Here is a 26,490-nt window from a genome sequence, read left to right on the forward strand (position 1 = left end):
TCACACATGACCTATAACCAGGGAGAACAAAGAGACTAATAAGATAGAATTGTTTTTTCCTTAACAAGTTTGCATCGTGAGAAGATTCGCACCACAACACGCTTCAATTCTTCAACAAAACCCTTAACTTGTGTAAAAGACTTCTCACTAGGGTGTCCATCATCTTCTTCGGCATCATCCATCTCATCAATAGCACCCAAACCCCAAGCTCCTTTAGCTTCAGTTTGTTTATAATCATCATCCTCTCCAGATTCAGAGTCTGCAAACTGAACTTCCTCCTTACAATACTACACCACCAAGCAGTGATTATATATTCAGTGAGCAAGTGTGGTGTCAAAATCGAAAGCACAACAGAAGTTTGCACACAACCACAAATTGTGCTTTCTAACAATCTGTAAAATTAAGATTTAAAAGGAACATGATTTTCCACTATGTTTCAACTACCGGAAACATGTTGTGGTGACAAACCTGTTCAGCCAGGAGGTCACTGTCAAGAACCAGTAAAGATGTCTGCAGATACTGGGCCAGCGCTCTCACTAATTTCTCCTGATAAATCTCTGTCCCTGTAAATATATAACAAAACAGATCCCAATTCTCTTAAAAAAAAGTGGTTCAATCACTTGACTCAAACTTCCCTCCATCCATTCTAAACTCTGTGAGAAAGGCAAAAGATTCTTACAATCAGATATAAAGAAGAACCCACAATAACTTGCAACAGAGACATTAAACCAGCTGCAGGAAAGTAGTGGAAGCAAGTGATTAATCCATTCAAGTTAGTACATGAAGCGTTTGACTATTCTCATCGGAGTCTTTTGGTGAATTTCAAAGAACAAAATCCTTTAATAGCACAACAATAAAATTGTACCCAAGCTGACATGCAAACATATATGCACAGGCAAATTTAAGCTGATGTACATACCTAAAGTTATGAGATCATATTGTGAGATCTTTGCTCTGATCATGTCATGACATGCGTACCTAGTATTACCCAAATTAGTATGCTAATCAATGGGACTAGCCAAGGGAAGTGTGAGCATGAAACATGGAATGCAATGGAGCTGGGAAGCAATGGAGTGTACTTGCAAAAAGATAATGAGTGAAAGTACAAGTGTGGCGTAAATGGCCCAAGTTAGGACTAAATGTCCTAAGTGTACTAATTAGGACTAGTACTAACTAAACTAACTAATCCTAACTAGCCTACAAAGCTCATACTATGGAATGCGGCAACAAACCCCCCCTACATGGGATACTTCATCCATCCTGGAAACATCTCAGGAATACTTGGAAACTAGATCATGGTTGCACATTTTCATTCGTGATGGGGATATAGCAACCGATAAGATAGCCGAATCACGTAACAAAAGGTAGCAAGTGTAAAGCTTGTCAAAGATCTTAAAACTCGAGTCGCAGTATAACCTTCCTGAATAGATCTACTAAATTATCCTTGGTCAGAACATAGGAGGACAATTGTATTGTATGTCTGCCAGCTGCGAGTCGCTCTCGAACATAGTGATAGTGAACCTCTATGTGCTTGGTACGCACATGAAAGACAAGATTCCGCGCAATAGCCAAGGTTCTCTGGCTGTCAATGTAGATGGTAGTAGAAGAGGACTAGCCAACATCAAGACCTCCAAGTAGCTTACGGAGCTAGATACACTCCATAGTAGTTGTAAAGGCTGCCTTGTGCTCAACCTCACACCTAGAGTAGCAATTGTAGGCTGCTTCTTGTTGAACCAAGAAATGCATGAAGCCCCAAGCATGAAACAGTTGCCACTATGTGACACTCGCGTGTCGTAAAACAATCAGCCTAGTCACTGTCTGTAAAAGCATGCATAACCAATAAGACTTATCATGGTAGACAAGCCCCAAATCCTACGTGCCTCTAAAGTAACGGAAGACAGCTTTCACTACCTGCCAATGCTGTGTACTGGGTTTGTGCATGAACCTACTTAACCAGGAAACTGCATACTACAGATCAGGCTGAGTTTGACATAAATAAATCAGGAAACCAACAGCCCGCTGATACAAAGTGGCATTAAATGCATCACTCCCATCCTCTGAGAAGAAACGGACGCCAGCCTCCAAAGGTGTTGAAACCGGCTTACAATCCTCAAATGGAAAGCGATTTAAGAGCTGTACAATATACTTACATTGGCTCCCCTCAAAAGAAGTAAAATAGATGCCAAGGTAATAATGGAAATGACCCATATCTCACATGGCAAAAGATTGCTGCAAATCAGCCTTGAAGGCTGCAATTTGCTGAGCATCTAGCCTGGTGATACACATGTCATCCACATAAAGAATCAATACGATCAAATCTGCTCCACACTTCTGACAGAAATTGTTAATTATGTGGGGCTGTTCTCAAAACCAAGGCGCATCAAATGTGCATTAACCTTGGCATACCACGCCAGGGGTGCCTGCTTCAATCCATAACGGGTCTCATGCAGCCGGCATACCATATTTTTCCTCAAAGAAAAGACTTCTATTAAGTATAAATGAAACTCCAATAGCAAAGCTCAAGGGGGAAGTAATGAGAAAACAATACCCTAATAGGGTTTTAGAGGCATGAGAAAACAATACCCTAAATGGGAAGTAATCTTTAGAGGCATGAGAAAACAATACCCTAATAGGGCAAAATCAAGCACTTGTAAAAGAGCGAGAGAATATGCAAGGTTAAGGCTGAAAGTGCAACCTCAACCCTGCTCTCTTACAGTTTGGGCTCTCTGGTTCGATGGCCTTCTTCTTTGCAATGAAAGCATTTATGAACTTCCATCAAGGCTCTTCAGCGGACAGCCATTCAAAACTTGGTTTATTACGCCTCTGACCTGCAAAACGAGAACAGCCATAGCAGGCTTGCTGATTTTTTCTTTCTTTCTAAATTCATCCTTCTTACTGCCTTTGAAGCTCCAGTCCTGCCCTGCAAAAGTGCATATGTTATGTTGGCATTCTCGATTGCCTGTGACATATTAGTCACCTTAGTTTTAGTGCAATAATCCGGGATTTCTTTTGGCAGCCCACAACAATACTTTTCAACTTGCTCGGATAGTGGCACATGCCTATTAGAACTAATGGGTAGCAATGCTTTTGGTTATAGCAATTGTTTACATCCAGTTTATGCAAGGCTGTCCTGATATCTACCTCAAAAGTGGTAGTCAGCCACGCAGCTGAAAACACCTGTTTGAAATCAACCAAGTGACTGGTGCCCTGCCCTGCAAAGCAAATTGGAACCACTGTAATGCATTTCCCTTTAAGAAAGTGGCTACCTTCCTGATTTTGGAAAAATCAATGAAGTTAGTCTGCATCAAACTGTTGGCGTTCAAGCCTTCAATCTATCCTGACCACCATTAAAGGCCTCTGCTTCCCAACCTTCTTTGAAGTCTTTAGGCTTCCCTTCGGTATCAAATTATCATATATTGGTGGCTGTAAAAATGGAGGCTCCGCAAAATTTCCCTCATTTTGAGCACTTTTTTTTTTCAAAAAGATTACTTCATTAAGTATGAATGAAAACCGCAAGAGCAAGCTCAAGTGCGGAAGTACATCATGACATGCATGAAAGAATAAACCATCGCACACTCATCGCAGTGTTTACCATTCTAGGTCCCCTTTCCTGCATTCTGGGCATACCAGTAAGGTCTCCCGTATTACCATGCATCCTAGTCTGCATTCCTTGCTACATACCAATATTTCCATACATCATATTAGGCATTCCAGTTTGCATTTCCCCAAACATTTGTCCCTAAAAACCTTGTGTACCAAGCTGAAAACCAGTAGGATAGTTCCCAGGCATTCTAACATCTTGCATAGGCTGTCCAACCATAGCCTCAAACACTGAACCTCCTCCAAAATATCTTGGATGCATAGAAAAGCTTGCTGCCCCTGATTCATAAACTGAAAATTATTTCCTTGACCATTGAAACCAGCACCAGGTCCAAAATCAGATTGTGGCACGGAAACATCCTGTGCATGAGGCATAACTAATGGCGTATCACCAGGCTGCTGCCCATGAGTCATCTTCTTCTTCTTAGGCTTCAGAGGAGCACTAAGGAACTCCATAAACCATGCATCCTGAGTGAGCTGAGCTAGAGATCCCGCAGCTCTTACCAACTATTCTTTAAACATGGCATCTTCATCCTCCTCATCTCCAGCCTCTTTTTCCACACGAGGCCAGGATTGCTCTTCCTAAGAAAACTGCAACACCTCCTCCCATTCAATTTCCATGATTCTCTTGGCTGCAAATAACTTCCAGTAAATAGTACTTGCCCCAACGACACCCACAAGCTCACCTCTTGAGTAAGATGGTAAAGTCCTGACAATGGAACCACTGAAACCAGCCTTTAGATAGATAAAGGGCGGTGAATAAATATTAAGCAGCAAATAATCAGCCACTTAGAAAAATAATTTCAGCAACAAAAAGAGAACACATAACCCACAATGGGGAGCTAGATCGCTCCTGCTAAGAAACCAAACACCAGATTGGCCCCAAACCTTGGCGTCCCTTTCAGTATTTCTTTATTTCTTTATTCAATAGGCAAAATCACATCAAAGCTGAATGCCCTTGCACCTGTCCAAACACAGCCCAACTGAATCTCAACACTGGCCAGGGCTAGCAACATGCTGCTCAGCCAATCGTTGGGTCAAACAGGCATCCAAATCCAGTGCATAATGCATGGCCAATGGTTCCAAAAATCCCATTAACACCTACAAGGCAGAATCACCCTCTTCCTGGTTGTCCAAAGACACAATACGTTTGCACACAGCCCAGAGCTGTTACTAGCAACTCGTCTCAAGCCATACAACTCTCACAGGCTGTCACTAGTGGGGATACTCTAGCTGACAGACTCTCCATGCAAACTATTTGATAGAGGATTTTGGAAGCAACTCTCTGTTGTCCGAAGCTGGCACGCAACACCAGACCCAGCAATTGGCCCTAGATGAAAACAAATCAATCTGGAGGTTCTTGACAGGTATGCGAATCAATCTAGCTGCTCCTAGCTGAAGGCAAATTCACCTGGCAGCTCCCTGATTAAAAACGATTCAGTTCTAGAGGCTCCTAGCAATAGGCAATTTCTTCTGGAGGCTCCCTGGCTGTAGGCAAATCCTTTTGAAGGCTCCTGGCAGTAGATGAATTCTTCTGGAGGCTCCCTATAGACAAATCCTTTCGGAGGCTCATGGCAGTAGGCAATTTCTTCTAAAGGCTCCCTAGCTATAGGTGAATCCTTCTAGAGGCTCCCTGGCTATAGGCGAATCTGTTTTGAAGCTTCTAGCACCCCGGGCAACTCACAAACAGCCCATGGACTGCTCTGTTTGTCAAAAATCAGCAAGGCAATTTGTTAAAACAGCCCTGAGGCACTTTCCCATCCTGTGACTTGCCTCTCTCTCTCTTCTTGTGGTCCAAAAACTGCCTCATAGCAAATTTCTAATTTTATGCTTGCTCCCCAAGCCAGCTTGCCAAGCATGGCCTATGGAGCTATTTTTAGTAGTGGGATTTTTACCCCTCTCTTGCCCTTCAACTCCTTGCCTAGGCCCATGGAATTAATACACTGGATTAGCCCTCTTTACAATTCTAATCACCGAGAGGCCAAAGACATTCACATGTCTAGAAAATTCATGTCCCTATGACAATGTAGCATTGGTAGGTGGTGAAATGTCTTCTGCTACTTAAAAGGCACCCAAGGTTTAGGCCTTCTTTATGGTCACAACTCTTTACTTACTCTGCATGCATTCACAGATAGTGATTGGGCAAGATGTTATGACAATAGTGTCACATAGTGAGTACATGGCAGCTTTTATAGCTATAGTAGAATGTATCTGGCTCCAAAAACTACTTGCAAGCCTTGATGCTGGTCAAACATCTCCCACCACTTTTCTACACTATAGACAAAGTACTTGAGCCATTGTGTGTAATCGAGTGCTTCATGCACGCATTAAACACATTGAATTTCATTAACATTATGTCAAAGAGAGCCTGGTAAAAGGGAGTGTTCACTTGTCCTATGTTCCCACGCAAGATAACCTGGTAGATATCTCCACAAAAGCGCTTCCACGACCCACGCTTGAAGCTTTTCGGCAAGCTTTACACTTGATTCCATTTGTTATACCAAGTTCCTATTTCCTTTTAGATGAACATGTGCAACCATGGCATAACTTCCAAGTATCTCTAATATGTTTCCAAAGTACTTCAACCATACGATATAGGGGAGTCTGTTAGACCTAATCCTAGTATAGGCTTGTAGGACTAGGACCTTTAGTTCTAGTTAGATTTCGGGATACTAGTCCAGTTAGTCAATGTATGACTCTTAGGACTATTAGTCCTTAAGCCAATTACTAGGGTTAGTTAATATGACTTGTACTTCACTTCATATCCATTCTACAATATACATACATTTTGTTCTTGCTACCTGACTACTTGGTAATAGAAACGGGGTTTCTTCAACGCAAGTTAGGGCTAAAACTGTAAAATACCAAAACTCTTCATTGCCAGAATACAGCACCTTCAGTCAAACTGTGCTAGAGCAGGTTAAGAAAGTCACATCCACTAATTCGCCCATAATTAAGCCACAACCTAAGGTTCCTGACTACATAATGTTAACTATTCGTATTTTGTTTTTTCTCAACGGAGAAAAATGCCAAGTGCAGCATGGTATCAATGCCTAGGCAATTTGCAATGCAAAAAAGATGGATTGTTGGTTCACGAAGCCTTCTTGACGAGTCAGCTTAATAGTGGTAATGAATTAGTCCACATGAACCGGTAATTCGGCACCGATTAGCCACGGATTGTACTCCATCAAAACCCTCGTAACCTTCCAAATCTACGACTACTTAACCTTATACTAAGGTGCTTGAGAGAACCATGTTGAAGAAGGGAAGCTATCATCTAAAATGTCTCCAGTACTGAAGCAACTTTGAACTAACTATTTAATTAGCAACTGTCTTAAATATTACAATATTTCCAACAATATACATACATATACCTATACATACATACATATGTATATGTATATATACATATACATATGCACACACTTTTTTGTGTGAAACTCGCTATTACAAAGTATCAGAAGATTTCAATATAAGACAAGTAGATACATGAATCTATTTGACGAGTACTGAGGCATTTATAAAAAGATTGCCTTCGTGACATCCGGAAATACGAAAACTTGGATAAACAGGAATCTCCAAAAACACTATGGTTTCTGTCGTTCCATAGAGTCTAGAGGCCCCAGTATCACACCCATGTGAAGAAACGATGAAGTAAGGCCCCGGTGGATAAATGCCAAATATCCAGATTAGCTTGCCAGAAGTAGTACGAAATCCGGCTCGAAGACACAACTGTACACACACACACACAGATAGATAGATAGATGTGTGTGTGTATAGGTGAAGCGTGAGAGAGAGGAGAGGAGCAACCTCTTCCCATACAATCCCGTCAAGGACCTCATACAACCTCCCTCTTCCATCCGCACTTTTGTACGGCCCCCATACAGTGTCCATATGCTGTCTGTACGTCCGTACAATTTGACTTCACCAGGGTCCTCTTCTCGCCCTTTGAGGCTATCTTAGATTACGGTGCCTACATTGTATAAAATCCTTTTGCCTCAACCTTGGGTTTCAGAGAAAGGTAATTCTATTTGGCGAATGCATCACCCAGCCAAGTCGTGGAGAAAGAGATTAAAGCAGCTTTGGGCTTGTAAAACTCCTCTTCAACAACCGGTTTTTTTTTTGTGAGTGCTTCTGGGCATTTTTTGATACATTCCCTATACTAAAACATGTTTCATGTTCCCAATTCAACGATCAATCACGGGGCAAGCACTCAAATTATCCTCCCAGTCAAATCTCCATGGTAGCAAACTCTCCTTGCACAATCTTACGTTAAAGCTACTCTCCTTGCACAATCTTACGTTAAAGCTACTCTCCTTGCACAATCTTACGTGAAAGCTCCTGCTTGCATATTCCACCAAGCCCCAATTCCCTAGATGGATCTATTATGCCACATGTCTTCATTCTAGGGTACCTCTTAAATGCATCTTTACTACCCCTCTCTTGGAATATCAATTTATTCACTTGCCCCTAGGCACATTTCCACACTTAATGCATTTAAGACCCATAGCCTTAGATCCATCTCGTCAGTGCCTTGTCACCCTCATCAAGGACCTTGACATTAACCCCTTTGACCATTTACATGAAGCCCAATAAATATAATACAAACATTGATCCTTTATAAAGGAAAATGTCGACTGACTCTTTCGAGATCATGTTGCCTCAACTTGAGCATAACATTCCTTCCCTCTTCAGGCATCAGCGTCCTCAATGATAAAGTCTGGGAACACTCTCCGTAACTCGTATACGGATTCCCAAGTAGCTTCTGATAGCGGTAAACCATGCCATGCAACCAACACCGTCAGTATCTTTCGATTGCGTACTTGCATTGTTCCTCGGTCCAAGATTCTTGTTGGTTTGCGTCCTGCATTATCCTCTTTTTCCTGAAACAAAACAACACCCTCAATTAGTAAGTCACCTGTATGCAAAAATTTCTTTAAACGAGAAACATGAAACACTTGGTGCACCTTACAACCCTATGGTAATTCTATTTATAGGCCACCTTGCCTACTCTTTTTAGAATTAACCACGGCCCACAATATCAGGGTGATAACTTAGCACACTCTCCTACAATCGAAGACTTAGAGTGCGAAGGAACTCTGAGAAAAACTTTTTCTCCTTCCTTAAATTCTCTAACGGATCTGTTTTCATCTGCATACGCCTTAGCTCTATCCATGGCTTGGCCACAAGTGCTAGCATCTCCCGCATCTAAACCACAAAGTGTTGGAGGTCACCTCCCCATCTGTAAGCCCCCAAACGAGGAGTGCGTGGGGGAGGGAGACCTAGGGCAGGATGTGCCCAAGAGAGAAGAAAGAGAGGGGGCTGCCACATGGGCAGCACCTCACAGGATTGGAACCTGCAGATGGCATCAGCATGGTGAGGGTAGTGGGCAGGTGAAGGGCCTGCAACAGACCCTTATGATGGCGCAGTACAGGCGGGTCAGGACAGCAGGATGTACAAGAGTACGGCGCAGGACACGTGGCTGGGAAGAGGACCTAGCAGAGGCGCAGATATGGCAGGATGTGCAGGCCCAGATATGGAGCAGCAAATATGGCTGTCAGTGGGCAGAAGGCAGGCCTTATATAGGCTGGATCCCTGCCTTGAATGGAGGGCCAAAGGGCCCTAGAAGTTTGGGCCAAAAGCCCTGGATTGTGTGCCCTTTTAGGGCTGGACCAGCCACAGACTGGTCGGCCAGTCTGCTGCAGGCTGGTCGGTTTTTTGTCAGACCCCTTGGGGCCTATAAAAGGACAGGCCCTGGGCCTCATTTCACATCCAACAGTTCAGCAGAACCAGCAGCAGACAGGAGCAGCCAGAAGACATTTTCTTGGGCCTCATCTTGGAGGTGAAGGAGAGTAGAAGGTGTGCTGCAGAATGAGCTCTCAAGGGCTGAACCTTGGCTGTCTCTCAGGGCAGCAAGGTGTTGTGATCTGGACGGAAAATCTACAGAAGCTCCAGGTGGAGCACGCCGGCATGAGTCTAGAGATAGCCAGCAGATAGGAGAAGTACCTTGTGGTAAGATCAGAGGACCACACCATTGGTGGGACTCTGGATCTCTCTTTTGTATTGTGTCCATATTTGTGGACGGAAATATATATATTGGTGGTTTCTCTATCCGGTTGGTTCATTGTCTATTAATGAGTCTGTACACCTATTGTATGCACATAAGTAAAGAAGTCTGTGATTCCACACCCACACCGCACACTGTGTGAGCTCCTAGGCATTACTATAAGTCTTCCGCTGAGTGTACCCTCTGTTGGGTCATTTCTAACACAAAGTTCGCGGCACTAGGCACTTTCTGAGGTACTCCAACTGTAGTTGGATTTACTGGTCTATGACCATAGTTCAACTCAAACGGACTGAACCCTATAGAGGAATGTTTTCTATCATTGTGGGCAAATTCTAACAGTGGCAACCACTTGTCCCATGCATGTTGCCTCAATGACACATATGCTCTAAGCATATCCTCTAAAATTTGGTTGATTCTTTCCATCTGACCATATTATTCAGTGCTCTGCAATCTATACAACGGTGAAAAGTATCATCTTTCTTTTTCTTCAATATCACTGGCGAAGCAAAAGGTGAGAAACTGGGTTGAATCTGCCCCAACTTGAGGTATTCTTCCAATTGTCTTCGTACCTCCGCTTCTTCGGTAAAACTTAACCTATAGGGAGGTCTATTTACAGGTTCTGCACCCGGAATTAGTCAATCTTATGTTAAACATTTCGTTCTAGAGGTAACCCATAAGGTAACTCATCCCTAAAACAATCAGAGAACTCGTCTACTATTTGATCAACCAACTTGGCCATCTCTCCATTTTGGGTAACATCAGTGCTAGCCGAAGGACCATCAATCGGCTCTACCGATGCTGTACAAAGAAACACAAACTCTACTTGAGCTTTTCGAACTTCCATTACGGAAACCAACGGTCCTTGAGGTCTATCTTTTTCACCTCGCAAGACATACAGCACATCATTCATCTTGAATTGATAAATGTGCTTTTTCCAATCTATGGCTGGATTCTTCCTAGAATGCCAAGCCTTACCTAGGGCTATATCTGCGTGAGCAAGCTTTGTCATTTCAAAATCAAACTTCTCTATATAGTCCTAAATTCGAAGTTCCAACTGGGTAACCCTTTGGTCCCATACTTCAGTTGATCTTCCATCTGCCATTCTGACTGTGTATACATAGTCAGACAGGCTAGTCTTTGATTTCAGCCTCTTTATAAGCTTGGAGTTAATTACATTGTGCGTTGACTGAGTCAAACAATGCAATGACGTCATGATTGGCTACTTGCCCTTTCATCTTAATTAACTCCGTATCGTTAAAGGCTGTATACCCCGTTGCTGCGGGCTTTGATAGGATATTATTAAGTACACTGTTTACTAGCTTAGCAACAGACACACATAACAAAACAAGTACTGACCTTTGAGAAGATCCCGCTAGCTGAATCTGCATCTGTTCTGCTCTGGGACTTTCCTCCATTTCCACATCGCATACTGAGATCACCATCTCAGCCATCCAACGATCCTTGTTTCGTGACAATCTTTCCACTGATGAGGCTAGAGGCATCCAAAACACAAGCCTTCTCTCCTCACTTTGTCTCTTTGCTCTGGGTTCAAAGAGGACTTCAACCAAGCCCGGACTACCATTGGTTTTACTTTTCTTTTCGCTCCAATGGTAGTACTTGGTTTAGGAGTCTCAACTCGCTTCACATGCTTGGCTTGACCACTAGGCTGTGAGGCACTCCCTTTGCTAATCCACTTCTTCTTAAACCTAGTTTTCTTCGGGTATTCATAGTGAGTCCCAACCTGCACAAACCCACTTGGTATGTTCCCTTTGGCATCCTCATAGTTCAAGGCTATGGCAATTGCTTCATCTAGCGTGTTCGCATACTTCGCCCGAACTTCCATCTTGATCTAATCATTTAGTCCAAAGATAAAATCTTTTACCTGTACCGACTGAGGTAGGGGTTCAGCTACGTGGTGAATTCAGATTGAATGGGAGAGAAGGGCTGTTGCGGACGCTGCTGGTTATCTTCATGAAGGGGAGTTTGTGAGCCGGTGATGCTGAGGAGACCTTGGCCTTGAAGATCTCCAGAGATAGCGAGCTGTCTGTAGTTGGCTGAGCATGGCTACCTCACAGGCTGGACGATCATCGTTTGCACGTGAGCAAATGCAAGAGAGGCTACTAAATACCAACGTTATAGGAAGGAATGTGGGTGATAACAGAAATGATGCAGAGAATGCATTGTCTAGCTATGATCATATGAAAGGGCTGTTGCTGGAGGTGTCTTCCATTGGGCTTGTGCGTGATTGGTGATGAGCTATGGATTAGTAAAGCTTAAGGCATAGCTGTGTATCGTTTTCTGCTGGCTGAAGGACTGTTGGCGACGTGAAGTATGAGCGTGGAGTACTCTGTGGGCAGGAGAAGGATACATATGCTGGAAGTGGATTTGTAAGGCAGAGATGGTTGATGCGATCTGATATTCCAGTCCCTTTCACTCTTTGGTCGTTGACTGCAGCTTTGGGGAGAGTTACAAGCTGTTGTCCCTGATGGAAGCTTAGGAGTTTTGGCTGTAGGTTTATAGTATTCTGAGGCTGACTGTTCTCTGATTTTTGGGGGGAAGTTCAGTTCTAACTTTATCTGTTTCGGGCTGTGTAGTCTTTTGTCTCTCTTTGAGTCTGTGTGATCCATGTTCAGTCAGTTTTTTTTTGGTGGGGGTTTGTCTCGGTGCCTATTACAAAGACACATACTCTGGAATCTGGTTCATAAGCTCATCATCTACGAGCCCACATTGCAGCTGATCCCTATGAAGTCTCACCTATCTGACATGGTGAAGTACATAATTCCTGGTTGTCTTTCCTTTTTTTTCCTTATCACCAGTATGTATGACAGCCCTTGTTAGGGACCTGACATGTCAGAGATAGAGTGGACACGGGTGCAGCGCTTGCAGATCCCCATGCTCTCACGGATGATCTGGGGAAAACCATCTGTACCACATCACATCATTTAGGCCGAGTTTGGTGCTTCTCCACTCCAACTAGATGCAGCCTTTCAAACCATCACATATCTACACCGGGTTAGATCATATGGGGACTGGACATCAGGGAGACAGAGGTTGCCATGGTTGGCTCTCGATTCCTCCATGAGGTTGGCAGCAGAGGGAGACGAGCAATGCTGGTATGCACGGACTCACAGATGGTTTGTGAGACTACGGTTTCACATCGATAGGATACCTCCTTTTAAGTACAGTTTAGATGCCCCTCCAATACTCCCACCCACCATCCCGATCGGGCCACACCAACCACGTCATTCGAGATGATCTCCTGCAGCTACACATCTTCAAGACTTGGTTGGAGCCGAGGGAGCTCCCAGTGAAGCTGAGTTTCTACAGAGATTACTGTCTTCATATTTCGGAGGAGGGATTCATCACACCACTGGGGTACACTGAGCTTCATATGTCTCACTCACTACGGATCTCCATCGGACAATGTCGGGTATCATCACACGGCCTCCGCATAGAGAGCGACAAAGCAGAGGGGATCCCCAGGGAGCATCGCATATGCATATTGTGCGACTGTTAGGAGGTTGAGTCGGAGGAGCATTTTATTTTCAGGTGCCCAATGTACTACGAGATCCGAGGGCGCTACCACTCTCTCTTCAGAGACGGCTCCGGGCGCCTTTCCAGATTCCTCGCCTACCCAAATCAGAGATGTCTCATAGCATTCATTCACGAGGGGGTCCGACACAGAGAGTACTTACTCAGGCGACAGGGCTTAGCCACACCATCAGACACCTCTCAGAGCAGGATTACAGAGTTCTTCCCATCGAGTGACATTGATCGTCCAGTGTCTAGCCGCAAACGTGACAGAGACCCCGACCCCGACGACCACAACACGACACACGAGACATCGAGGGGGGACACAGATCACTCTGGGGAACCTCCCGTCATTGTTTAGACCCAGGATATGCCCCACGAGAGTCACGGTAGCTCTGGTCTTATGTCGAGCCTCCTCCAGGAGACCGAGACGCACGGGACCCCTTGACGAACACCAGCATCCCATCACCGGCTATGCACTAGCTAGGGCGACATGACGTACGGAGGATTCTGCTCCGCTCCAGTCTTTTTTCTTTTCATTGTCATACCCAGATGTATTTGATTATGTATGATCAGACTTAGGATTCAGCACGGGTGATGATGCTCGTTTTAGTAGCTCCACCCTTACTGTGATTTGTATCAGGTTTTCTCTCAGTCTCATAGACCCATCAATCTTCCGAAGACTCTAATAAAATTTCTTTCTTTCTTTCTTTCTTTCTTTCTTTCTTTCTACTCCCTTGTCTTTGCAGGAGCCTCGACGCTCTTATTTTCTTAATTCAAAAGGGATTTCCGTTATTGCAGATGTTATCAATGATGATGGCATTATTTTATATTTTCCTTTGGCTGCTGCAAAATATGGTTTGGACATGCACTATCGTCCAATATGGCAAGTCATTTCTTGAATGATTCTAGCCATTTCAGCCAGTACCGTCATTAGAGTTTCGAGACAGACTTCAGGATTGGACTCTTCTTCCTTTATATTCATCTATTCATCCTTTGAGGCTGTCTCATATCACAGTCTCTTCTCTATATAGAGTTTTGTTATCACCACCTTTGGTGTCAGACAGAGCTGATCAAATTTGGGCATTGCATCGTCCACTCAAATGGTGGAGAGAGAGATTAAAGCAGATTTGGCACTCTAAACTTCCTTTACGCCAACAGGTCTTTTTATGGCGTGTTTTGCTGTGGGTTGTACCGTTAGGACAGCTTTTATCTTGCAGACATATTGCTCTTGCTATCTGTCATCGGTGTTTAGCTCCCCGAAAATCTACATCTCATATCGTTTGGAATTGCTCTGAGACACAGAATTTCTTGGGTATTTGTTGCGACAGATTGAAATTGAGATTCTCTCAAGCTGTTTTTGGCAAGCATTTTTTGTTGTTTGGGATATATCCCAAACAGGCAGATTTTGATTTGGTCTTTACCTGGGTTCGCTACTGGGCACTCTGGAATCTTTGAAAAGCTAGAAATCACAGAGTCTTTGGTGATCCAGTTCCGTCGTTCCTTGCAACAATCGCTCTTTGATTGTTTGCAAACTCACTGCATAGATCAGGATGTATATTTGTCCTACATGGACATCTTCGCTTGATGTACTATTTTCGCTTGCCAATTTTTTTCTAGCTAGCTATATTGTAATATAAAGCAATCAAAGATTTCACCCCCAAAAAAAGAAGTGTGTGTGTACACACTATAGACTAGGGCAAGCAATAGAAGCTCAAATAATGAAGCAATGGAGGCAAAAACGAGCTGCTGTAATGAATTGCTGCAATAGCCAAAAGAATACAAAGTACACCCTATCTGATGAAATCCTAGGACAGGGTGTCCTAGCTAGACTAAGTGTCCTAACTGGTACATGTACTAATTGTACCACGTGTCCTAATTGCCTATAACTAGGCCTACAAGACACATACCAAGGAATGAGTGACACCTATGGATACCCCATAGAATGGCCTACAAACCCCCCTCCATGGTATGGGCTGAAGCATCTTGGACACATCACAGAATACCTAAAGAACTAATGTCATGGTTGCACATGTTCATCCTGTATAGATATAGCAACCTATGACTGTACAGAGCATAGCAAATCAAGTCACAAAAGATACTAAGTTCAAAGCTTGCCGGAAAGCTTCAAACTTAGTTGGAGGAAGAGCCTTCGTAAAAAGATCTACCAAGTTGTCTTCAGTGGGAACATAAGACAACTAAATAACACCTACTGATAATCTCTTTCGGACATAGTGATAGTGAACCTCAATATGCTTTGTGCGGGCATAGACCCCTGGATTTCGTGCAATAGCCAAAGCACTCTGACTATCAGTGAAGATGACAGTAGGAGTCTGACATGCATAAACATTTGCAAGTAGCTTCTGGAGCCAAACACACTCCACTGTAGCTGTAAAAGCTGCTATGTACTCAGCCTCACAGCTAGAAATAGCACTGTAGTCTGCTTCGTGCTAAGCCAAGAGATGCATGAAGTACCAAGTATGAAATAGTTGCCACTATGTGACACACGGGTGTCGAAACAGCCAGCCCAATCACTATCAATGAATCCATGCATAACAAGTGAAGAATTTGCCTCAGAGAGGGGCCCAAATTCTGAGTGCCTTCAAGGTACCAGAAGACACGTTTCACGACTTGCCAATGGTGTATAGAGGGGCTGTGCATATATCTGCTCAGTTGTGAGATAGCATACTGAAGATCGGGTTTGGTATGACATAAATAAATCAAACAACCAACTACCTGTTGATAGAGAGTGACATCACATGCACCACTGCCAACCTCAGATGAGAAGTGAAAACCAGGCTCTAATGGTGTGGATACTGGCTTGCAATCCTCAATCTGAAAATGCTGCAAAAGCTGTCCAAGATTGTGACATCAAAATACCCCTCACTGCTTTCAAATTGAATACCCAGATAATAATGCAAAAGACCAAGATCAGACATAGCAAATGTCTTGTGCAAGTCAACCTTAAAAGCTGCAATTTGCTCATCATGTATCCCAATCACAAGCATGTCATCCACATAGGGTACTAAAATCAGCAAATCTGTCCCACTCTTACGGATGTAAAGCGTAGCCTCTGTAGGGCTGTTTTGAAAGCCTAGACTAGGCAAATGAGCATGTTTCCTGGAATACCAAGCCCGGGGTGCCTGTTCCAATCCATAAAGGGCTTTCTTTAACTGGCATACCTTCCTTTCAAAACCTTCAACCTCAAAGCCAGCAAGTTGGGTAACATAGACTTCCTCTTGCAAGTTTCCATGAAGAAAAGCTGTCTTAATATCAAGCTGATGTACCTCCCAATGAAAGTGGGCAGCAAAGGCAATAACAATCCTGATAGTAGTGATCCTAGAAGTGGGGGAAAAAGTCTCCTCAAAGTCGATGCCTTGGTGCTGTGCATAGCCCTTAGAAACAAGACGGGCTTTGTAACGGTCCACTAAATCATCAGCTTTCTGTTTAATCTTGTATACCCACTTAGTCCCAAGAGTGTTATTCTAATGGATGGAATCCAATTCAGCTTCCATAGCCTTCAACCAACATTCATTTTCAAAGGCATGCTTATGGCATAATGGCTCTTCATTGCATGTTGTAGCAACCAATGCAGAAGCAACCAAATTAGTGTGTTCTTTCCCGACAAATACTCTAGTACGGGCTGGCAAAGGAGCATCTTGTTTGCTGTCTTTTAGAGTGTCGAAGGGCCAACGGTGAAGCCTTTTGGGCTCCTGAGTTTCAACTCTCTCTTGTTCAATGGCCCTGTGCACAGCATCTTGATCAATGTGAGGCATATGAGGCTGTAAATCGTGCTGATTTTCAGACTGCACGTGGTTGTAAATGACCATTAGAAGGAGGAGGAACCTTAGATGTGACATCATCACGGGAGTCTGACGGAAACAAAGGCATAAAGCTGTCAAAGATATATGTGGCATCAACAGTGGGCTGTTTTTTACAGTCCAGCCAAGGCATAGTTGCAGATTCATCAAACACAACATTCCTACTAACAAAAACCTTGCCCGTGCGGGGTTGGTAGAGCTTGTAGCCCTTGCTTTTTGAGCTGTACCCAATAAAATGCGTTTGACAGCTTTTTCATCCAACTTTGTTCGTGTCCGCGAAGGCACATGTGCATATGCCAAGCATCCAAAAGTCCTCATGTGAGAAATTATGGGCTTATGACCTGTCCAAGCCTCATAAGGTGTAATGGTTTTCAAAGCCTTGTGGGACATTTGTTCAAAATATAGTTTGCACACATAACGGCAGACCAGAATTACAGCAAGAAAATAGCTCCAAACTTGAGCATAGGTAGTCACCCTTGGAGGAGAGGTGAAAAGGACAACAAATGGCAATGAAGGGTGCCAAGAGAAGGCTGGAAAAAGGAATTACAGCAAGAGAATGTGCTCCCACGAGGAGAACACCTCGAAATTAGTGCAGTCGCAACCAGAGGAGATAATCTCACAGCCCACATTTTCACCCATTAACAATTAGCCAATGCGAGGCAAAGGAACAGGAAATGAGAGCAAATGAGCTCAGGTCTCCAAAGGGTAGCAGCAAGCTTCAAAACTGAAGTACGAGCCACCAAATGAACAAATCTGCTGAAAAGAGGCATCAAATGCTGGCATGCTTCACGCAGCAAGCCCGTACAGCACCATATAGGTCATGAATGCACCGTGCAGCAAGAGAGATGCACCGAAACAATCCGTACAGCCTTGAAGCACTCCGTACAGGTCACACATGTGGCCGAACTGAATTCGTACGGGTCCGTATATGCTTTGAATGTACCATATAGCAGCCCGTACAACAGACCACACATGTGAGGCGGCTGTCCATACAGCAACTGCAGCAAGTGAAAAATGCTCCGAAAAAGAGTCTCCTTTGCAGCAAGTGCTCCGAAAGCGTGTTCTCCCGCAAAGCCCTGAATGTTCACACGTGTAGACAACACCTAGAAAAATGGGTGACCAGCTGCCAAACAGCTCGGGAAGCAATGGAGGCAAAAACGAGCTGCTGTATGAACTGCTGCAATAGCCAAAAAAGTACGAAGTACACCCTATATGATGAAACCCTGGGACAGTGTCCTAGCTGGACTAACTGTCCTAACTGGTACATGTACTAACTGTACCAGGTGTCCTAACTGCCTATAACTAGGCCTATAAGGCACATACCAAGGAATGAGTGGCACCTATGGGTAGCCCATAGAATGGCCTACACATACACACACACATTTCTTTTAAGTGAAATCCATATATGTTTATATTACAAGAAGCAGTCCCCAAAGAAGGAACATGCAATTACAACATCAAAAAATGTTGATATAAGACAAGTAAACAAAGAAATCTATATGAAGAACACATAGACAATCATAAAAAGATTGCCCAAGTGACGTCTAGAAATAGTGAAACTTGGAAAAAGTGGAATCTCCAAAGACTCAATGATTTCTGTCATTTGTTGATTGTGTCTCCACACACACACGCACACACGCACGCATGTGTGCGCACGCGTGTGTGTATAGAAAACAGAAACCATCCTTTTGCACAGAAAGAAAAAATAGAATAATTCCCTAAATATGCAGCAGCCTAACCAGAACCAATGTTCAGGGGATGTAAATCAGATATGCAGACATATAAAACCTGGTGGTCCACTGAGGAGAACGAGGTGGCTTGAAGTTCGTAACGATCTCCCAAACTTTGTCCGACTATAATGCCACAGTCGGGCTGCTGTAGACTCAATTAGTAAATCTCTTGTATGCTCACTGCAAAGAGAACCACAACAAATATCAGATTGCATGTCTCTAGCAGCTTGCAAATAAGAGCAAGGCCCTGTACAGTAAATATTCACCAAAGAGCTTCAACGTTGTCCTTCTATCAAGTATATTGGAAAAACTTCTTGTTCAAAAGGAAAACAACCAAGTTACATGTAGACAATTTTTTAGCTAAATTTACTGTTTTGACATGCAAAGTAAAGAAATTTCTTCTTACATATCACAACAATAATTTGTAAATACATTGTAATATTCTAGTTACTAATGCAATAGCACTTCATCAACCTCCAACATAACGATTGCTCAAGTGTCAATATGTATGGCCAGTTAAATGGAGATAGAAACACAACCAAACACAACGATCATCTAGAATGAATGCAATATCCCAACGACTAAATCCATATAAATATCAGGATTTTTCAATAAGACCAATATTCATAACAAGTTTGTATATATTCACAAGCTTATATTACAAAAAGATGTTATGTCGATACAAGAATGTAATATTCATAAGACCAAGATTCATAACAAGTTTGTATGTATTAACAAGCTTATATTACAAAAAGTGTTACAAAAAGGCGTTCGGTCGATATAAGAATTCTCAGCTCAACAAGTGCTTGAGTTGCTCAAGTTCACAAAAATGCTTTGCTCAACTGGTGAGCTACTCAACTCACCTGTCATCATTCATGAAGACAAATCAATTGCCTGACATTGCAAAAACTCTTTCTATGGCCTGATCTCTCTCTGTCTCTCTCTCTCTCTTTATCTCTCTCTCTCTCTCACGAGACTAACAGTGCCCAAACCACATTCTATTGAGGTCCGACCTATCACAGCTCTCCTCAGGGGGGACCGTCGACAGAGACGAGGGGTCACCCTAGACACAGCCCAGAGAGTTCAGTTCAAGGAGACCGCGCCCCCCACCATAGCGCGAGACGGCTTGACAGATGCAGATACGATATGTTTTCACAGCTCACCAAAGAGCCATTACTGTGCCGGGCTTCGGTTTCTAAGCCCTAGCTCCGAGGTCGACTTGATTTAGCTTGTACTTGACTGATGTTTGACTGACTATGATTTTTAATTTTGCTAACATAGATTAGTATTCAGCAAGGGCCCTATCGCGCCCTTTGCTCCAGCCCCACTGAGGCTTACTTTTTTTCCGCACTTTGTCCCATAGGCCCGTGAGGCCTCCCGCCGACATTAATCTTTCTCTCTCTCTCTCTCTCTCTCTCTCTCTCTCTCTCTCTGTCCCATGGGTCGATTTCAGGCCCCCAGAGGATGATAATAATAGTTTCTTTCTTTCTTTCTCTCTCTTTCTCTGTTTTACCCTCTAGCCATTTCCAGCCACCCGGAGTCCTCTTAGAGACATTGGGAGCTGTTTAGCAGCCCATTCTTATGCCAGTCGGCTCATTTTCCTAGGCATCTTCACACGTGTGAACATCAGAGGCTTCTCCAAGCATTTCCATTGCGGGAAAGTTGCATTCTGGAGCTGCTGCTGCATAGGAGGAGCATTTTTGACTCATTTTCTTCCTGCTGCAGCAATCTCACTCTGCATGTGTGACTGTACGGTGCATTTATTGCGCATTTATTACTGTCAGCTGCTGTACAGAATTCCGTACATCTTGTATGGAATGTACAGAACCCTAACACCTGTATTTAATGCTGTTTTGGCACTGTGCGGTCCTGCTGGTGAAGCATTGAATGGAGTATGGCCATTGTACGCCCCATTGACTCTTGTACAGAAGCATTTATTACAGTACGGCCTGCATTTACTGCAGTGCAGTCTCACTTATTGCTGTATGGTCTGCCTTGAGGTTCGTGCCAGCCAATTTGAAGCTTTTTTCGGAGCTGTTTCGTGCTGCATGCCGATTGTTGAAGACATTTGGAGATCGTTGAAGCCATCCGGAGGCCTCTCCTTCAGCCTATTCCTTCTCTTTTGGCTTCCCTTTGCCTCGGGCTGCAAGCTTCCCTCCATTGGATGACTCTCCTCTCATTTCCAAGTACTCTCCTCCTTGTGGTAGCACTTCCTCTTGCTGTAACTCTCATTTTGTTGAAGGGCTACTGCCCATCTTTCTACATTGATGTTTGAGCAGCCATGATCCCCAACGGCTCAAGTTGCACCTTGTTCACTTCAAAGTTCATGATAGCCATGTGGTGGAAGGATAACAACTTGGGGATGCGAAAGAGAGATGGCACAGTTGTAGAACATTTTTTGTAGAATTAGTAGAGTAGACCCTCCCTACCCAAGCCATGATACCAAAGATGGGATCCTCCTATCCTTACACTCCAAATCAATAGAACATCCCTTAGCAAAAAAAACTAGACTCAACATCAATGAAGAAGACGTTGTAATGCAAAGCCTTGAGCTTGTCCCATGTTCTGGGAGAGTTGGAATAACCTCTAACGGCGGGCTTAGGATGGCCTGAAACTACCACAAGTGGCTGTCTCTCCTTGCTTAACAAATTGCTAAACTCTGAAAGTTACAGTTGGGCTAACTTTGTCACCAATAATGGACCTTCCAACTCACTCCAAAGTTGCTTTAAAACACAATGTAAGCATCCTTTCCTCTAAAGGAAGCTCCGCCAGTTTACAATTAGACTTGCAAATAGGTGGCCTCCAGCTGAGGGCTTATATGCTCGATGCATGACCCAAGTAGGTCTAAAAGGGTATACTTCAACCTATATAGTTGGATATATTATCATATATTCCTTGGTTGCACTAATTATGCCCCAAAGACCATAGCAACATAAGTCGAATGCATGCCAAAAAAATGCATACACTACATGATCTAACGCACAATAATCATATGTGAAGTCAACCAATTGGAGCATTTGAGTGTTTGAATGGTGGATCCGAGTGTATTCATGCACAAATCAGTACAGCATGGATGCACCCCCTGAGTTGATCCCGCGAGATGAGATGGGATCAATCGTATTATACGATTAGACCTCCTCCACCTTCACACATCCCAGACTTGGGGGCAGGACCAGGAACTCCCCACCAAGACCCAGTTCTACCACAACCACTTCCTGAGAGTATCAGAGGAGGGATTCATTATCAGACCCCAGTATCTCGAGGATAGAGGAGTATCTCATGCACTGAGGATTGCCATTGGTCAGATGCAGGTTTCATCCCATCAGCTGAGGATTGAGGCAGGGAGAGCATCGAGTATACCTAGAGAGCAACGGATCTGCACGCTATATACGCTGGGGGCGGTTGAGACACGAGGAGCATTTTCTTTGTGTTTGCCCAGCCTACTACGAGATTCGAGGACGCCACCACTGCCTCTACCTAGAGGGGAATGGCTTCGGTCCTTTGTCACGACTGATCCATTTCCATGACCAGGTCTGTATCGGACTCTATCTAATGGAGATGCGGGGACACAGGGAGGCGGTTCTACGACAGATCAGAGAGCAGCAGGGGGTGGTCATACCACTACAGGACATAGGGCATGTCACAGACTTCTATACATTTGAGTCAGCCCCCGAACACAGTGGAGTGGAGGTAGAGGAGCTAGCTGATATGAGAGCAGTATGGATGAGCAGCCGGCACAATATCACCGAGAGAGGGACACAGAGGCCACATGTGCGACAGAGAGCCCCCAGAGCACACTCTATTGAGGTCCGACCTATCACAGCTTTCCTCAAAGGAGACCGACAGAGACGAGGGATCACTCTAGACATAGCCTAGAGAGTCCATAGAGCGAGGAGATCGCGTCCCCCACCACAACGCCACACAGCTCGACAGACGTAGATACGAGATATTTTCGCAGCCCACCATAGAGCCATCACTGTACCAGGCTTCAGTTTCGTCTCAGCGCCTGGATAGATTGATTAATATGATATGATTATGATTATGATTATGATTATATTAGCATAGATTAGTACTCAGCAAGCGTCCTAGCGTACCCTTTGCTCCAGCCCACTGAGGCTTGTATGAGTTCGCTTTTCTGTGCACTTTGTCCCATAGGCCCGCGAGGTCTCCAGTGGACGTTAATCTCTCTCTCTCTCTCTCTCTCTCTCTCTCTCCTCTTTTGGCATCTCTCATTGCCATTTGCTCTCATTTTCACCTCTCCTTCAAGGGTGAATCCCTTGTAATAAATGGGAAAGTATTTCCATGAATTTTATTACAAGATTGCCACGAACGTGCAAGGGTCATGACTCCATATGGGTTATCGTGGATCGCTTGACGAAGATGGCAAGATTTATATCTACTAGATCTACGGTCACAGCGACTCAATTGGCTCAGCAGTTCATTGACCAATTGTTACGTCTTTATGGGTTACCAGCTAACATAGTCAGTGATAGGGCCTCTAAGTTTACCGGTGAATTTTGAAACTCTTTGTCTTTGACAAGTTGGATACCACTCTTAGTTTGAGTTCCTCTGAACATACCCAGCCCGACCATGATGGAAGTTGTGAACCAACTTCTCAAGGATGCTTCGGGCATATGTTTCCAAGAGGCAGTCATCATGGGAAGACTACTTACCCATGGTTGAATTTGCTTATAACAGTGCAATGCATTCTAGTATTGGTTTCAGTCCTTTTATGCTTGTGTACGGGTTTCAACCTAAATCTCCAATAATGTCGGATTCGACCGAATTAAGAATGATGCTGCGATAACATTCTTGCAAGACATGTTGCAATTTGCCAATGAGTCTATTAGAATTGCCCACAAGACAGGGACAGATTTTATGCTAATGGACATCCTCCACCTAGAGAGTTCTCTATTGGAACGATGGTATACTTGCGTATTCCCAAGGAATCTAGGAGTCTCCGTACTAGACAGGTTAGGAAGTTATTCCCCAAATATTGTGCTCCATTCAAGGTTATCCGAAGAATTGGCCAAGTTGCATATGAACTGGATTTGCCTCCTAACGTAAGGATTCATCCAAACTTTCTTGTCAATAGACTGAAAGAAGTGCTGGGTGTTGAGGATCAGGTAGTTACTCCTTAGGAACTTATAAAGATTGAAGATTTAACCTTTATACCACACGAGCTTGAGAGTATTCTTGGCTTTCGTGAACGTCAAGGTAGAAATAGGACAATCACACAATACAAGATTAAGTGGAAGGATCATGTCGAGGAGGACTCTACATGGGAGGCGTTGACTAACCTTCAAAGAGAGTTTCCGAACTTTCTTTTGAACTCAGGAGTGAGTTCTTAGAAGAAGTGGAGCATGTCATGTGCACAGATTGAGGAAGGGAGAGTGTGAGAGCACACACACACACAAGCAGGATTTGCAAAACAAGGAGTGTGGGGATAAAAGGTATGTGTGTACCTCCCCTAGCACACAGTGAAGCTTTTATATAAAGGGATAAGGTTACAACACTAAGTACGGTGTACTTAGTGTACTTACTTAACAAGTGAGTGTACTTAACTGTACTTGGGTGGCCATAGAGCCTTTACCCCAACAACCTCCCACTTAAAGGCAATATGCCCTCAAGTAAAAATAAATGAGGCTCAACCTATACCCATCAACTGTCGGCAATGTGCAAACCGCTCTGCAGGCAAGCCTTTTGTCAATAGATCTGCTGGATTATCATCTGTGTGAATCTTGACAAGCTGAATCAGCTTATCATCTATCACTTCCCTGATGAAGTGATACTTCACATCAATGTGCTTTGTCTTTGCATGAAAGACAGGATTGTGTGCCAACTGAATAGCACTCTGACTGTCACAATGCAACAATGGAATATCACCCGTAATGCCCAAATCTCCCACTAGCCGAGATAACCATAAGGCCTCTTTGCATGCCTCTATGGCTCCAATATATTCGGATTCCGTAGTAGACAAGGCTATGCACTGCTGCATCCTTGACATCCATGACACTGCACCTCCAGTGAATGTATAAACATAACCGGTAGTAGATTTCCGGTTATCGGGATGACCAGCAAAATCTGAATCCACATAACCATGCACATTTGCATCTTTGCATCTCGCTTGCCAAAGCATATGCACAACTCCTGTGTGCCCTTCAGGTATCTCATGATACCTTTCACTGCATTCCAATGCTTCTTGCCTGGATTTGCCATATACCTGCTAACTACTCCCACTGCAAACGCAATATCAGGTCTGGTAGCAACCATGGCATACATGAGACTGCCACAAGCTGAAGCATACGGAATCTTGGCCATTTCAGCCCTATCAGCATCTGAGTGTGGGCTGTCCATTGCACTGAGTTTCACATACGGAGGCAATGGAGAACTAAGGGTTTTCCCCCCTTCCATATGAAACCTGTGCAATACTTTGCCAATATATTCGGTCTGAGACAGATACAACAAACGCTGTCCCCTGTCTCTCCGTATCCGCATTCCCAGTATGTGATTTGCATCACCAAGGTCCTTCATGTCAAAGGCCTCATGCAGTCTTTTCTTAAGGTCATCAAGCTCCTTACGAGCTGTACCAGCAATAAGCATGTCATCCACATATAAAATGAGAATGATTAATCTGCCATTTGCAGCCCTTTTGGTATATAAGCAGTGATCGTCATCACTTCTCCTGAAGCCTTGGGACTTCATGAAGGTATCAAATTTCTTATACCATTCCCTTGGTGCCTGTTTCAGCCCGTAAAGGCTCTTTTTAAGCTTGCATACAAGTGACTCCTTGCCCTTGACTGCAAATCCTTCTGGTTGCTGCATGTAGATCTCCTCATGAAGATCACCGTGAAGAAAGGCTGTCTTCACATCCATTTGGCATAATTCCAAATTCTCACATGCAACCAAAGCAAGTACAATCCTGAGTGTGGTCATCTTAACCACTGGAGAAAAGATCTCATCAAAATCAACACCATACTCCTGCTTAAAGCCCTTGGCAACCAACCTGGCTTTATACCTTGGCTTAGCTCCAAGTGTGACTTTCAATCTATACACCCACTTGCATGGCAGTACTTTCATGCCCTTAGGCAACTGCACCAATTCCCAAGTACCATTTTTATGGAGACTGTCCATTTCAGACTTCATGGCTAGTTCCCATAGCCTTTTGTCATGCATTTGCACGGCTTCCTTGTAACAGGAAGGTTCTCCACAATCTGTAAGCATAATAAAATCTGCTCCTGGAACAAATCTGTATGGCGGTTTCATTTGTCTAGTGGACCTTCGGACCCATTGGTCTTGCTGTCCAACTTGCTGCTCACCTAAAACAGGTTGCTGTTCTAGTAGATCAGGCTGCAGAATTATGCCTGGGAGGTCTTCCAGAGGTGGCATGTCCCGTAGTACATCTTCTGCCACTGCGGGCTGTCCATTTGGACCTGCTGCAGCATCATGCATTGGCTGATTACGCTGCTGTTGTGGCTGATTTGCAGCCTGCCTGAACTGTACAGGATGTCCCGAGTCATCAATGTCAACCTCTGAAGCATCAAAAGGCTTGTTGGCTACTGGCTGACGGCGTGGAACTAAGCCTAGCGTTGGCTGGGCCTGGCGATGGCTGACCGACGAGGATGGAAAGGGGCAAGTTTTTGCAGGATGTCGATGCTGCCTAGCGATGGCTGGCGGTGCCCCTTGGCTGTTGGTAAGTCCCACGTTTGGGCACACCCACGTTTGGGCTCCGATACCAGTT

The 26,490-nt window shown here is 44.0% G+C and overlaps 1 protein-coding gene across 6 annotated transcripts in view; it reads right to left on the reverse strand.

The window, feature by feature from the left end:
* LOC147886454 (uncharacterized) overlaps window positions 1-26,490 on the reverse strand; it is a 225,903-nt gene that overhangs the window by 181,841 nt on the left and 17,572 nt on the right. For 5 of the 6 annotated variants that reach the window (XM_087395191.1, XM_087395192.1, XM_087395188.1 and 2 more), the window contains exons 3-5: window positions 18,808-18,929; window positions 469-563; window positions 93-287 (exon numbers count right to left, since the gene is read on the reverse strand). In XM_087395191.1, the coding sequence (XP_087251317.1) occupies window positions 93-287; window positions 469-563; window positions 18,808-18,929 (412 nt within the window). The remainder of the gene's footprint in view (window positions 1-92; window positions 288-468; window positions 564-18,807; window positions 18,930-26,490) is intronic. The other variant, XM_087395193.1, reaches the window with a different exon arrangement.

This window comes from Dipteris shenzhenensis, chromosome 24 (genome assembly GCF_047967505.1).
Source record: "Dipteris shenzhenensis isolate YYH24624 ecotype China chromosome 24, Dip_SZ_1.0, whole genome shotgun sequence".
Classification (NCBI taxonomy): domain Eukaryota; kingdom Viridiplantae; phylum Streptophyta; class Polypodiopsida; order Gleicheniales; family Dipteridaceae; genus Dipteris; species Dipteris shenzhenensis.